Here is a 15,686-nt window from a genome sequence, read left to right on the forward strand (position 1 = left end):
AAAGAGAAATGCAGTGATAGTGGGCCAACAACAAGGCTGCTACATCATGATTTTTTTATTTATCCCAAAATCTCAAACTGACATGGATTCTTTATATCGTTTTTTTAAGTATTTTTACTTTGAAAATTATTTTTAGAAATCTTTTTGTCACTGAAAACATGGAGCAGAAAAAAAAAAAAAACTTTTTTTATTTACTTCAAAACTATCCAGAGTAGTTGAGGAGGGGCCACGGCATCATTGTGAAGCTGTTCGACTTTCACTGACCTAAAATATGGTGGCTGTCATTATCCTCAGTCTATCATTAGATTTAACTCCTCAAACAAGGCTGCTGAGACACAGCAGACCTGTTCTCTGTTAACAGTCATGGAAACCAGCTTGTTGACTGTTTGCAGTGGTCTCTGGTAGTTGAGCTGCTCAGGAAATGAAGGAACGTCTGCTCGCTTCATCTGTTCTCCACATTGTGAGTGTGTCAGGATTACAGCGGTTGTTTCCTAACAAATACACAACGCAGCAGTGTTTGTGTTCCAGGCGTACTCGCTGGTGGATCGAGAGGTGGGCTACTGCCAAGGCAGTGCATTCATCGTTGGCCTTCTTCTAATGCAGGTATTTATCCTTGCTTTTTTTGGAGGGGGGGGGGGGGGGGTGTTGGTGCTGACTTTAATACTGATGACCCTTTTTTGTCCTCAGAGTAGAAATCATTCTCATAAGGTTTATTTTTTTAACTGTTCTGCAATATTTGTCTAAAACTAATGACATGTCTTACTTATGCCTCTTGCCTCCACTCAGATGCCAGAGGAGGAGGCGTTTTGTGTTTTTGTGCGTCTTATGCAGGAGTACCGACTAAGGGAACTGTTCAAACCCAGCATGGCAGAGCTGGGCCTCTGCATTTACCAGTTTGAGTATCTGCTACAGGTAAAAAGTACATTTGTAGTACAATACTTGTCCACAAGGCTGCAGCAAAATGTTAATATTTATCTTCAACAAATCACTTCCCTTTCTGATAATCCTGTTAGGTCTGTTTTTATTTTTTTATTTGAGGCTTTAAGTTTTGCTGTTTGTCACCTCAGGAGCAACTTCCAGAGCTGAACGTCCATTTCCGCTCCCAGAGTTTCCACACATCCATGTACGCCTCGTCCTGGTTCCTCACCCTGTTCCTCACCTTCCTCCCTCTACCTGTTGCCACGCGCATCTTTGACATATTCATGTATGAGGTAGGACACGTTTCATGAATCGATGACATGTACTTTGATTTGTTATAAAGAACATGTGATATGTACAACGTCTCCTCAGGGTCTAGAGATTATCTTCCGTGTGGGCCTGGCCATCCTGCAGTACAACCAGACTGACCTTATTCAGCTCGACATGGAGGGAATGTCACAGGTAAGCAGCTGCTGTAGCTGTGTGCCACTTTCTGCTGAAAATACTTTAATGTATAGATTCAGCCACGAGACTGAACGCCCTACATCCCCCCTCTACACTCAAACTTCCTGAACAGCAAGTTAAGATCTAATTTGATGAAAAAATGCATCTAAACAGTTAAACTCATTCAGCGGGCTGTTTTAAAACATGATTTTTTTTAAAAATCAACATATTGTAAAGGACATAAAAGACATAAGTCACCGTGAATGTCCTGTTCACTAGGAGCTGAAGTTTCCCCTTTAAAAGGCTGAGCGTTCTGCACCAGAAACAAAACTGCTGCTTTTCTTTACCCGCTCCACAAGAAACACACGAGTGTCAAATCCATCTGTTTATGATTCTAAAGTAACCGTGCCCGTTGCTCAGAATATTACTTCATCTCTTATTCTGCTCTTTGTACAAATTCATGTTGAGAGCCCGACAAGCTGACGATGATAAACAACTGGCCAAAACTAATGGAATCATCACTTTTTGAGGATATTCTTTCAATTGTTTATTTTCTACAAATGCATAATATTATGTGTTATGTAAATGTTTTTAATATGTATGAGGTTTTTTATATAAAGAGTTTTGATTAGAGCCTGACCGATGTGGGAATGTTGGCTATCACCGATACCAATATTGGGAGAGGAAGGCTAATGCTGATAACTGACATAATGGGTGACAATTTTTTACCTTTGTCCACCCCCAAGAATCTCAGTAAACAGCTACTTTTAAACCTGTTTTAACGCTTGAAGTCTTGAAACAGTCTTCCTAACGTGCGTTCACATTTTCTATCCTCCACTATTCACCATAAAGTTATCAAGTGTGTTACAGAAATATAAATTAAACAAAGAAACAGCTTTTCCCTGTTCATTGTTTCAACAGTCAGGTGCGTATGGCGAAGGTCTAGTTAGTATTGACCACAGCAGTTTATTTTTCTTTACAGAGAAGATTTCAGACAAACAATGGATTTCATTGAGGACAAAAAAGAAAACATTACTAACACTGATATATATTTACTGCTACGTTAGATTTATTGTTCTGGATAAAGTTTTACAAGACAATAGTGTAGGTTATCAAAACGTTAGCTTGCTAACTTGAGAGGCACGTAGCTAATGACAAGTAGGTTGGAGGATTGAAGAGAATTTATTATTGTCGATGTATTTATTTTACAGATCAGTTAAATAAGCTCACCATACTCTGTTCAGCAAAATGCTCGACACAGTATTGCTCGCTGCTTCGGCTGTGATGAAAGTGAAAGTTAAAGTGAAGGGCCATGACGTGAAAGTCTTCATCAGAGTCAGAGTCAGAGTTTCTTTATTGTCATTCGCACCTCATGTGGTACATGTGGTGGAGCGAAATCAGTGGCGGATTCACCGTCGGGCACGACGGGACACTTCCCGGTGGCCTGGTTGCCGAGGAACGGGACTAAAGGCTCGGTTCGGGTCGCACGGACTTTATTATTTTAAATAAACAATTCACTTTTGCCTGGGCTCAGGTCTCACGCTGCACTGCAGCGACGGAGAAAGCCTGGCACATCCCCCGGCCGGGCCGGCCCCCTCCCTTCCTTTTCTGTGTGTCACAGAGCAGAGACACACACACACACACACATTGCGCCCGCCCCCCTCCCCGCCCTAGGACTCGCGCTCCCGACGGTGTTGGCGCGCGGTGCGTGCATCTCTGAGTTGTAGAATGGAGCAACAGAGACAGCCAAAGAAGAGGAAAGGTGGAGCAGAGAGAGAGAGGATAAAAAAGAGAAAAGCTCTGGCCGCGGATGCTGCTAAGTGCTAAGTCACTGATGCATATCATATCATTGGTTTGGGCTACAAGTTCCTCTTAACACTATCCATCACTCAGGTTGCCTGTGAGAGGACCTTCTCCACCCTGAAGTTGGTCAAGAACCGCCTAAGAACCTCCCTCAGTCAAGAGAACCTTGAAGCATTTCTTTTGATGGCAACAGAGAAAGAGGTTCTGATGGAAATGGACAAAGAGGATATTATTGATAGAATAGCTGAGAGCAGTGATCGCCTGCGCCGCCTGCTGCTGTACTAGTAGTAGTGGTGGAAACTGGTTCTTATAAGTCCAACAATGTTCATTCAGGTCATCTGGACGGTTTCTTTTTTGTGTGCTGAGATGTTTTGCCCTCCATCCAGAAGGCTTCATCAGTCTGAGGAAACACTAAACAAAACTGATTCTCCCCCAAAAGCCTACTCCAAAGTGGAAAAAATAACAGTTAACCAGTTTTGTTTAGTGTTTCCTCAGACTGATGAAGCCTTCTGGATGGAGGGCAAAACATCTCTGCACAAAAAAAAAAAAAAAGAAATCATCCAGATGACCTGCATGAACATTGTTGGAGTTTATACCTGGATTATTGAGCATGAACTTTGGTGGTTCTTATAAGGTTTTTTATCTTTTTTTTTTACAAAAGTGAGTAAAAATGTGTTTAATGTTTAAAATGTGTTTGATTTTATGGAGAATAAACAACACATCTGTAGTACAACACGATCTCTCATTTGTTGTATGAAACTATGATTGACTGTCATATTCCTAGTGATTTTAAAAGGGCTTATGCATAGCAAAATATAGGGCAACATAATTTCAGTTTATGTGATTTGAGGACGGATTATTGCACCACAGAAGAAAGATTTATGTAGGTATTCAGTTAGACGTGTGCAAACAACATGCATTCAAAGTGCGCTCAATTGAACTCAGTCTTGGTGGTTTGCGTTAATCAGGTGGTGGTGGCCTGGGATGGTATCAAAATTCCCGGCCTGGATTATTGTCCCAGTCCACCCCTGAGCGAAATTATGTACACAAGGTCCCATTTACATCCAACAATAAAATGTATAAGAAAAACAGTAATAACATCTAAGATATGAACTAAGAAAAACATCAACTAAATATACACTAAGCACTCATAACATAAAACATTGAACATCAGCACAAACAAGAACATGAGTCTGTGAGCAGATGAGCACGCATGAACACATCAACATTGAAACAGATCAGCAGCAACATGAAACAGATCAGCAGCAACATGATATGGTTTTTCACAGTGATTATTCTAGTTAGAGATTCATGAGTCTAACAGCCTCAGGGTAGAAGCTGTTCCTCAGTCTAGTGGTTCTACACTTAATGCTCCTTAACCTCCTTCCTGAGGGGAGTGGGGCAAAAAGTGTGTGTGCTGGGTGAGTGGGGTCCTTCATGATGCAGGTGACCCTCTTCCTGCATCTGGAGGTGTAGATGTCTGTGATGGCGGGGAGGTTGATTCCGACAGATTTCTGTGCAGCCTTCACCACTCTCTGCAAAGCTTTTCTTTCTGCAGCTGTGCAGCCTCCATGCCACACATTGATGCTGGAGCACAGGATGCTCTCCACTGCACACCTGTAGAAGGAGGTGAGGACTGAGCTTCCCAGACCAGCTCGCCTCAGCCGTCTGAGGAAGTAGAGGCTCTGATGAGCTTTCTTGATCAGGCTGGTGGTGTTGTTGCTCCAGCTGAGGTTGTCATTCATGTGTACACCCAAGTACTTGTAGCTGGAGACCACTTCCACCGCAGATCCTCTTATGTTCAGGGGGGTGTAGATGTTTTTGTTCCTTCTGAAGTCCACAATCATCTCCTTTGTCTTCTTCACATTGATGTGAAGGTTATTCTCTCTGCACCAGCTCTCCGGGTGTTCCACCTCTTGCCTGTAGCTGGACTCATCATTGTTTGTGATGCATCCCACCACCGCTGTATCATCTGCAAACTTTACAATGCGACAGCCTGGATGGGTAGCTGCACAATCATATGTGAGCAGAGTAAACAGGAGGGGGCTCAACACACATCCCTGAGGAGAGCCAGTGCTGAGGGTTATGGTGGAGGAGGAGAGGTTGTGGATCCTCACTAACTGTGGTCTGTTTGTTAAAAAGTCTAGTACCCAGTTGCAAATCATGCGCCCTCTGCTGGATACTTTGTACAAATATGACTGGTTCCCAGCATTTTAGGGGTGACAATTAGAAGTATTCATCTCAACACATAATGAACCAGTTATGACTGATACCGATATGTCCCCAAACGTCTATATCGACCTAAAATATCGGCCCCCACTGATATATCGGTCAGGCTCAGGTTTTGATACCTTAAATGTAGAACAGAGTTTATTTCCACAAGTAGATGCACTGCTGTTCTCCTATTGTGTAAATATTCCTGCCTGCTACGTTATCAGATATTCAGGATGTTTTCTTTATGGGTCTGCCAGCATTTCCAAAAGGTCATCCCCCACCAATTTGACAGCTGCCCAGACAAGCTGATCCTCAGAGCCTACCAGGTCAAATACAACTCCAAGAAGATGAAGAAGTAAGAGCACATATTATTTTGCCATCTTTGGGACTGAAGGCTAAATGGATTTTATGCAACACTTGGGCTTTTGCACAGATAAAACTCATATCTGGTGCTGAGTGTCTTTTTGGTAAAGACAAAGTGTGTTCCTGTCATTGATGTTTCCTTTTGAAGGTACATCATTTAAATAAAAACTCAATGAACTAATCAAAGTAATATTGGGTGGAAATTAGTCTTTTTCTTAATAATTCTTTACATGTTGAGGGAAAATTGTATAATAATTTACTGTTATTTTTTATTTTTCAATCTAGACTTGAGAAAGAATACACCACGATCAAAAACAAAGAAATGGAGGAGCAAATTGAGATTAAGGTGCGTCTGTTTCACATTTACGCTTGACTCTGTGTTATGATTCAAAACATTTTGTTAGTTAACTGCTGAGCATATTTCTACCTTTGTTCAGAGGTTACGCACAGAAAACAGGCTGCTAAAGCAGAGGATTGAAACTCTGGAGAAGGTAAGAAAACCTGTTTACGTGTCCATAATGTTAATTTAAATCACCAGAATCACTGAGACAAAATGCCATAAAGTTTCATGGCAGGACATAAAATGATGTATTTTACTAAAACAAGGCTTCAAATTCCCACGTACACCATATAATTATATCAGTTAAAGAAGTGGGAAGTTGGCTATGGAGCTTTATAGCTAAGCTACAGTACTTATCAAATGTCCTACATAAAATGATGTACAAACATAAAGATTGACTGGTGTCTCCATTGTGGATAGTTCAGGATGTTTTTCCACTCAACTATCCTCACAGTGACTGATTGGCTGAGGCTTAACTTCTACTGTGCGTTTCTCTCTGTTGTCAGGGAGTAACACACGCTGCTGTGTGGTTACCATGGTGATGCTAATGAGCCACTGGCAGCAGCTGTAGCATTTCTTTTGACCTTGGTTTCCTTCTTTTACGGTTTCTACATCAAAACATTAATTTATATTATTACAAAGAGATTTTGGGGTATTATGGAAGAAAATTGATAAATGTTGGTACAATTGTTGATTTGGCACTCTTCAAACGTTCTTCAAAAAAGTTGCAGTTCATGGCTGTAATTCTTTAAGCTGTGAGCGTAGTTTGTTGTTTGTAGGCTCAATCATCCATGTAGATAAAAACAAAAAAGGTTCAATCATGTCATCTGGATAAGTTTCTTTAAGGGAGAAATGTTTCGACCTTTCATCCATTAGACTTCATCGGTCTGAGGCCTGCCAACTAGATCTGACCCATAAACAGCCTTCATTGCTGTTTCAGGCCAGCCTCCTGTTGAATACCCAGAGACACATGCAAACAGGTGTCAGAGCTTGGTCCGCATTACCAGCAGTGTCGGGCTCATTCCTGGTGAGAGTTGGACTCTGCCAAGTTATGTCCTTTGTCACCAATTCTGTTCATAACTTTAGGGACAGAATTTCTAAGCGCAGCCAAGGTGCCGAGGGAATCAGTTTTTGTATTACGTCTCTGCTTTTTGCAGATGATGTGGTCCTATTGGCTTCATCAAGTCGTGATCTGCAGCTTTCACTGGAGCGGTTCGCAGCCGCGTGTTAAGCGACCCGGATGAGGATCAGTTCCTCCAAATCCAAGGCCATGGTCTTGAGCCGGAAAAGGGTAGAGTGCCCTCTCTAGGCCGGGGAGGAGGTCCTGCCCCAAGTGGAGGAGTTCAAGTATCTCAGGGTCTTGTTCACGAATGAGGGAAAAGTGGAGCGAGAGATTGATAAGCGGATAGGTGTGGCATCTGCAGTGAAACGGGCGTTGTACAGGTCTATTGTAGTGAAGAGAGAGCTGAGTCAAAAGGTCAAGCTCTAAATTTACCGGTCGATCTACGCTCTTACCCTCATCTATGGTCATGAGTTTGGGTTGTGACGGAAGGAACAAGATCACGGATACAAGCGGCCGAAATGAGTTTTCTCCTCACAGTATCTGGGCTCTCCCTAAAGCCCCCAGTATACTGCCGCGTACGTCCTTACGCAGAGGTACACACGAACGTACGCAGAAGTGCGAGCGTACCCCCCAGGGCATGTTTGTGCAAAGCTCAAATTTTTACGACCGCATATGTGTACGCGGTGTCGCACAATAAACTGCCCAGCGACGGACTGTTTTGTATGTGACACCAATGTATTAAATTCCCCTTCTTCATCCCTGATCTGGCCTTTTCTTTAGTTTTTTTGCCAAGAGGCAGTGATCTCTTCCTCCTCCATTGATGCCATGACTGAAATGGCGAGAAATGAAGGAATTTGTCACGAGCTAATTAAACTCAGGTCCAGCATGGCTGCGGGAGGGTCTGGAGATTTCCTGGTGGGCTGGTCTGATGTGTGGGCTACAGCGCTAGCGCTCCCTGTTTTTTTTTTTTAAATCTTTTTATTAACAGCATATAAACACAGAACACCGCTGTGGCTGAGGCTGCCAGTGCTTTTTTTTTTCCCCAACCTATCAATCAATCCAGTAGGTGTGTCAACAAATGACCAATCAGCGACCTCAATTTGTCCCGGAGGTAAACGCCCCTTGTCTGTGAAGCTGCTCTGCAGCTGCTCAGGGTGTACGCTCGAGTACGAAGTCTGAACCCTCTGCATACAGTACACGTGTACGTACGCGAGAACGGACGTACGCGGCAGTATACTGGGGGCTTACGAGATAGGATGAGAAGCTCGGTCATCCAGGAGGGACTCAGAGTAGAACTGCTGCTTCTTCATGTCGAGAGGAGCCAGTTGATGTGGCTCGGGCATTTGCTTAGGATGCCTCCTGGATGTTTCCCTGGTGAGGTGTTCCAGACACAACCACCAGGAGGAGACCCAGAGGAAGACTCAGGACACGCTGGAGGGACTATGTTTCTCGGCTGGCCTGGGAATGCCTCGGGATTCCCCTGGAGGAGCTGGACCAAGTGGCTTGGGAGACGGAAGTCTGGAGGCTGCTACCCCTATGACCTGACCCTGGATAAGCAGAAGAAAATGGATGTATGGATGGAAACGGGAACCATTTGTCCAAAACAATCAATCATCATGTACAACAGTCAAATCTTTTAGGCCAGATGGCCGACTTGCTTCTCACAGAATGGATGGGCCCTGTTTGCATGTGTCTCTGGGTATTCAACAGGAGGCTGGCTTGAAACAGCAATGAAGGCTGTTTATGGGTCAGATCTAGTTGACAGGCCTCAGACTGATGATGTCTATCGGATGAAAGATGAAACGTTTCTGCCCTAAAGAAACTTATCCAGAAGACCTGATTGAACCTTTTTGTTTTTTGGTGTTGTTTAGTTTCTGTGACACGTTTGTTCTTGTGAGTGTGTAAGTTTTCTTCTCTCCCAGTGCTCTACTATTAAAGACTTCATGTTTAAATCTCTTCTGTGATGGATTTTTTTTCTCAGAATGACCTTACTGCTGCCTCTTTTTCTTTCTCAAACGTTTCCCTACATTTGTTTCTTCAACTCGTCTTGCACACTGTCTTCTCTTATTTTCTTTACATGTCCTTCTGGGTTTTCTCGTGGTTTGTCCTCTCTGCTGTCTGTTTTTCCCCTATCCCTTTTTTCTAAATTTTCACCTCCTTTTCCCCTCTTTGATGGTGCTGTAGGAGAGTGCCGCTCTGGCAGACAGACTGATACAGGTAGAGTACTGAGAACCATTTTTCCCACTGATGTTGGTGACCTCTGTATCTTCTCTCACCTCCCTTTCCCCAAACCTCACTAAACTGCATGAATGACTTTTGTGTTTTTGAACTTTTCACTCCTCAAGAGGACAGTTTTATTCCCCACTGCATGCAGTGTTGTTAGCAATTACTGCTTACATGAGTTTTTTATCATCCCTGCATGTGGAATGTTTTCCAGTTTTGTCATTAATACTGCTGTTTTTATTTTAGATACATTCAGTCTATCAAAGTATTTAATAAATGTAGGGGTGTATTTACATCAGTCAGTTTTGTGTTCTTAAAATGTTCTTGCTGCCTGCAGACCAATTCAGTCTTTGACGATAAGCTTAACATGGATTGAAGAAATGCATATCGCCCGCCGCATTTCATGCCAGAGATTTAGGCAAAGATCATTGTATGATAAAAAATGATGCTGTTGTAGCCATTTTCGTCAAACCTTGTAAATAATATGCACAATTTCATATGATGTGTCAAGATATGGACGGATGGATGCGGGTGGACGGACGGGTGGACAGAGGGGTGGCTGCAGGTGGACGGAGGGGTGGCTGCAGGTGGACGGAGGGGTGGATGCGGGTGGACGGGCAGATGTGGGTGGAAGGGCGGATGCGGGTGGACGGGCGGATGCGGGTGGACAGGCGGATGTGGGTGGACGGGCGGGTGAATGCGGCTGGACGGATGGGTGGATGCGGCTGGACGAACGGTGGACAGGTGGATGCGGCTGGGTGGACGGGTGGATGCGGCTGGACAGGTGGATACGGGTGGATGCGGCTGGACAGACGAGTGGATTCGGCTGGATGGACGGGTATACGGGTGGATGCGGGTGGGCGGAGGGGTGGATGCGGGTGGACGTACGGGTAGATGCGGGTGGACGGACGGGTGGATGAGGGTGGACGGACGGGTGGATGCGGGTGGATGGACGAGTGCATGGGGGGTTGCGGCTGGACGGACGGGTAGATTCGGCTGGACGGACGGGTATACGGGTGGATGCGGGTGGACACAGATGGACAGACAGGTGGATGCAGGTGGATGGACGGGTGGATGCGGGTGGATGCAGGTGGACAGACGAGTGCATGGGGGGATGCAGCTGGACGGCCGGGTGGACGAGTGGATGCGGCTGGATGGCCGGGTGGATGCAGGTGGATGCGGGTGGATGGGTGGATGCGGGTGGACAAACGGGTGGATGCGGGTGTACAGACGGGCGGATGCGGGTGGACAGATAGGTGGATGTGTATTGATGGATGGATGGAATGAGCTGTAGTGACCATCTTGAACTGGGTTTGATCTAATTAATGTTTCGTGAGGAGTTCATTCAGTTTGTCTTTAATCCTGAGGATATGGAGACAGACAGTGTGTCTCTGCCTAAAGACGACAGAATCACTGAAAATGTAAAAGAACACGTCTGAATCTGAGGAATGTCATTTGTTTGATTGTTCTATGCAAAGAGTTTGTTTTATTCTCTTCATTTTTTGAGCAAGCTCTGGCCTCCTGTCTCAATAACTTCATGTTTGAACTGTAGATTTAAGTGTCATTGATTTCTCTGTCTCACATGTCTGCAACAAAGTATAAACTTTTTACTGTTCCCTTTTAAACCTTAAAGCACCTGCTGTGTAACATTAAACACTCCCTTGTGCTCCCCATTCCTTTTTTTACGTACCCCATGATTTTTGTGTGTTTCAAGTTAAAACTCGAGTAGTGATCCTAACATCGATGCTGCTCTGACTCTGCTGCAGGGTCAGGTGACAAGAGCACAGGAAGCAGAGGAGAACTATGTCATCAAGCGGGAGCTGGCAGTGGTGAGGCAGCAGTGCAACGCAGCCAGTGAGAGCCTGCAGAAGGCCCAGGACACCATCAGAGAGCTGCAGCAGCAGACGGTAAACGTCCAGGAAATAAACACAAGTTTATTACGACCAGATTGTTGAGGTAACATCTAGTCTGTTCTGGGCCGACCAATGTGGATGGCTGCCATCTTGAAACAACTTCAATCAAACATTTATGGATAATTATGTAAATTCTGTTTTATAAACTTTTACATTGTTGTCAGTTCTGTATTCTTCAGACATTCTGGAAGAAAGACAGTATTCCTGCTGGAAGTACCTCAAGCTGCACCAGAAGTGCTATAGCTAGCTGCTGCTGCTAGTTGAGCTTAAAACTGCAGTAATATGATGTAACTGTAGTACTAAATCAATAGCCATGTAAGTGTTGCACAAACTCATAAACGTGATCAACGGTTCCTTTTAGCTGCTCTTATATTTATATTTACTCAGGCCAGAGCTCTATGCAGGTGTGTGAGGCCCCATATGGGTTGAACAGACGTCTAGAGAAACATCAGACTAAATATGGCCTAGAGGTGTGTTGACAGTGATAAAAATCATGCCAGGGTGGTTACAAAGTGGGAAGAGTTGGGCATTAAATACTGCGCTCGGCCTAGAAAGGAGTTCTGTGAGTCGTGCACATGAAATAGGCTGTGATTTTCAAAACTGGCCCCATAAAACTTGGTCACAGCTCTCTGGTTACTTTGTTGCAAACACTCAGAATTCAGTGAGATTATACCAGAAAACTGGAAGATTTCCATACATTTTGTTTTCTTATTTAAACTTGCTAACAGTGGCAGTCCAGTGAAATGCTGGCCTTATGTGTCATTTAAACTAGAGGCCAACTGATATATTGATAGGGGGCAATACTTTAGGTCGATATAAGCATTTGGGGACATATCGGCATCAGTAATAATTGGCCCGTTATGTACTGATATAAACATTAGGAATGAGCCGTGTCCTTACATGCAAATGGTGTAATTGTACAATGTATCCAGCAGAGGGCTCATGTTCACTTTAACTTTCACTTTCATCACAGCCGAAGCAGCGAGCAATACTTTGTAGTGTATTTTACTGAACAGAGCACAGCAAGTTTAATGTAACCGATCTATAAAATAAAATAAAAATCAATAATAAATTCTCTTCAATCCTCCAACCTGCTTGTCATTAGCTACATGCCTTTCAAGTTAGCAAGCTAACATTTAGATAACCTAGCGTAGGCTATTGTCTTGTAAAACTTTATCCAGAACAATAATTCTATTGTAGAGGTAAAATATATCAGTGTTAGTAACGTTATTTTGTCATCCTCAGTGAAATGTATTGTTTGTCTTCTTTGCAAAGAAAAATAAACAGCGGCAGTCAGTAGTGATTAGACCTTCACCATACATGACTGACTGTTGAAACAATGAACAGGAAGAGCGTTTATTTGTTTAATTTATATTTTTGTAGCACACTTGAAAACTTTTTGGTGATGAATAGTGGAGGATGGAAAATGTGAACATATGTTTGGAATACTGTTTCAAGCCTTCAAGCATTAAAACAGGTTTAAAAGTAGCTGTTTAGCGATTATTGGGGGTGGATTATCAAATGTTTAAAGTTATTATTTCAGTTATGAACATCAAATTCCCCCCACCTGTATTGGCAAGAACCAAAATCTCCATATCGGTTGGGCTCTAATTAAAACTTCGCAACAATACATCATAAAGTATAAAGTTCCATCTCAAGTACACAGCCGTAAAAAATATACTTCTTAATGAATTAAATAATTAGTTTGAGTTTCACTAATAGCGGTGCATTCAGGACTCATTTCTGTTCTCAGAACATTCTGTTAATCAGCTTTATTCATATATTTAAGATCAGGACCATGGAAGTTGTTTAAATCCCTAGGAACATGTACATATGACTTGTTAGTACATAGTACCACATAAGTGTTTCTCATGAGAAAATTGAACTTTTCGTTTGTTTTACATCTATTACCAACTGTTAGGCTCATTAGTTTGTCTTCATAGTCTTTACAGCTGTCGCCAAACAAAGACCAGAGGCCGTGTTGTTAACCACGTTGTTGTTTTCAGTGTAAATTTAGCAGATGTTTGAGAAGATGGTGTAAAGAGCAAGTGCAACAGTAAACCATGTTGACTGAGTACTTCACTCCAACAGAAACACACAGGCAGTGGGTGATTTCATCCTGAACGATGACATGTGACTGCAGCGTTTTGTTCCAGCTCAGGTTGCTGGCAACCTTTACCCTGCAGGGTTCACTCACTCAGTCATCTCTAATAACAACAGACGAAAAGCACAAAATGACACATCGAGAATGTTTTACTCACACTATGTCCTAGCCTAATATAATGTGTTTATATTTGAGCTCACAGGAAAGCGTTTTTTCCACTCTGCTCTGTTTTTCTGCTACTTTCGCACTCTCAGCTTTGTAGTTTCACCTTGATGTGGTGACCAGAAAATCTGCCGTGGCTTTCTGTTCTCTGACATGGCTCTGACTCAAGGGCAGCTAAAATACAAGTTGATTTATTTGGGTGTGTGCATGTTGATTAGCTACAAATCTAACACAGATTTTAAGAAAAGATAACATTAGTGTGTTTGTAACTCACGTCGTTTTAGTTCAAGTTCAAGTCAACTTTGTTGCCGCTTCCATCACATGTGGTACATTAGATGGAATGAAATTATGTACACAGGGTCCCAGTTACACCCAAAAATAGCAAAAATATAAAGTATAAAAAGAAACAGTAAATCAGGATCAAGATATACATTAGGATATATGCTAAACAAACACCAAACAGTACGCTAAAAGATCTGATAAACACTAATGTAAAATAATATGGTGTAACAACAGCAGCTCGAACATGAATCTGTGGTGAGCAGATAGGTATGAATGAATACAGCAGCATGAGATAATCAGCAGCATGAGATAATCAGCAGCTTGAGGTAATCAGCAGCATAAGATAATCAGCAGCTTGAGATAATCAGCATCATGAGAAGCAGCAGCATGAGATAAGCAGCAGCTTGAGATAATCAGCAGCATGAGATAAGCAGCAGCATAAGATAATCAGCAGCATGAGATCTTTGTGTTTTAGCAGGGGACAGCTGATACTTTAATTTCCTTTTTTAACACACGTGTAATATTTCTTGGTAAGTTGGAGCCACGGTTTAAATTTAACGTTACCCAACTGTATCTTAACAACTGTTCTGTTTGAGAGAGGAGTGAAGGAAGCCATCTTTGTGAAGAGAAACCATCCATCATTAAATGGGGCGGAGCCTCCGTGTTCAACGGGGCACGGAGGACTTTGCTCCTATTATTGCTAGTATCGCTCAGCCCTCTGTGAATAGCAAGTGACCATCAGGGCACTAACGATCAGTCATTAGGCTGATGGTCCTACTTTATCATGTGAACAGCTACTTTTGGATGTCACCAGCAAACTACAGTAGTTGATCCACTATGAGAAGGTTCTATTTATAAGACTGAGTTTGTTGCAGCTCCTCAGACTGAAGAAGTCTTTTAGATTAAAGACGAAATGTTTCAACAAAGAAGAATCCGTCCAAAGGATCTGACTTAACTTTTTTAGAAAAACTATTTTGTTTTTTGTTTTTTGTGGGGAAAATGGTCTAAGATATGCAATAGTAGATGCTTCTTCTTTTCTCTAGAGGAAATTAAAAGAAACAGACATGTGGCAGAATTCACACCCAAACGCTGCGGTAAATGTACTGATCTGCACCGCTGGTCCTGACACCAGCAGTTAGTTCTGCATATGAAAGAAAAACCACAACTTTTACATGAAGCTAATCAACAAAATGGACACGTATAACATGGTTGTGTTTGTTTTCAGTACACGGAGCAGTTTGTGAACAACCTGCAGACCCAGCTGGAGCAGTCCCGGCTGCGTGAGGCCGAACTGCTTGGAGCGCTGAAGGAGATGCAAGACAAGGTGCTCGACCTGGAAAAGGTGCGCTGACACACCGACGTTTCACTGTTTTACACCGGACAGAGGTTTAACACTGAGCAAAAACAAAGCACAATGTGCATCTGTAAATATGTTACAGATGTTCTTGCTTTTTTGTTTCTTTAAATGCTGATTCTGCTGTTTTTAATGTAAGAGCACAGTGACAGCTACTTTGTGTGTAGACATTTCTGGTGTGTAACCACAGTGAACAGCGCTTGTTGGTCTGACAGTGCATCAGTCCACCACTTGACTTCTGACTGAACCGACTTCTCAATTCTGGGGCGGAGGATGATTCAGTTCAGTTTATTTCTATAGCACCAATTCTTGACAGAAGTTGTACAAAAACATTCACAAAAAAGCCCAAGCCAACCCTAACTATAGGATTTATCAAAAAGGAAAGACTTGAGCCCAGTCTTAAAACTGGACAATGTGTCAGCCTCATGGACAGAAACTGGAAGTTGGTTCCACAAGAGAGGAGCCTGATAACTGAAAGATCTTCCTCCCATTCTGCTTTTAGA

General features: G+C 42.9%; 1 protein-coding gene across 1 annotated transcript in view; it reads left to right on the plus strand.

Moving 5' to 3' along the window:
• Positions 1-15,686, plus strand: part of evi5l (ecotropic viral integration site 5 like) — a 104,988-nt gene that overhangs the window by 69,843 nt on the left and 19,459 nt on the right. The window contains exons 5-14 of the mRNA XM_037689973.1: positions 529-603; positions 787-912; positions 1,068-1,211; positions 1,291-1,380; positions 5,637-5,734; positions 6,028-6,088; positions 6,180-6,233; positions 9,330-9,362; positions 11,135-11,275; positions 15,055-15,171. Of these exons, the coding sequence (XP_037545901.1) occupies positions 529-603; positions 787-912; positions 1,068-1,211; positions 1,291-1,380; positions 5,637-5,734; positions 6,028-6,088; positions 6,180-6,233; positions 9,330-9,362; positions 11,135-11,275; positions 15,055-15,171 (939 nt within the window). The remainder of the gene's footprint in view (positions 1-528; positions 604-786; positions 913-1,067; positions 1,212-1,290; positions 1,381-5,636; positions 5,735-6,027; positions 6,089-6,179; positions 6,234-9,329; positions 9,363-11,134; positions 11,276-15,054; positions 15,172-15,686) is intronic.

The sequence above is a fragment of the Nematolebias whitei genome, chromosome 16, assembly GCF_014905685.2.
Source record: "Nematolebias whitei isolate Nwh7 chromosome 16, NemWhi1, whole genome shotgun sequence".
NCBI lineage: Eukaryota > Metazoa > Chordata > Actinopteri > Cyprinodontiformes > Rivulidae > Nematolebias > Nematolebias whitei.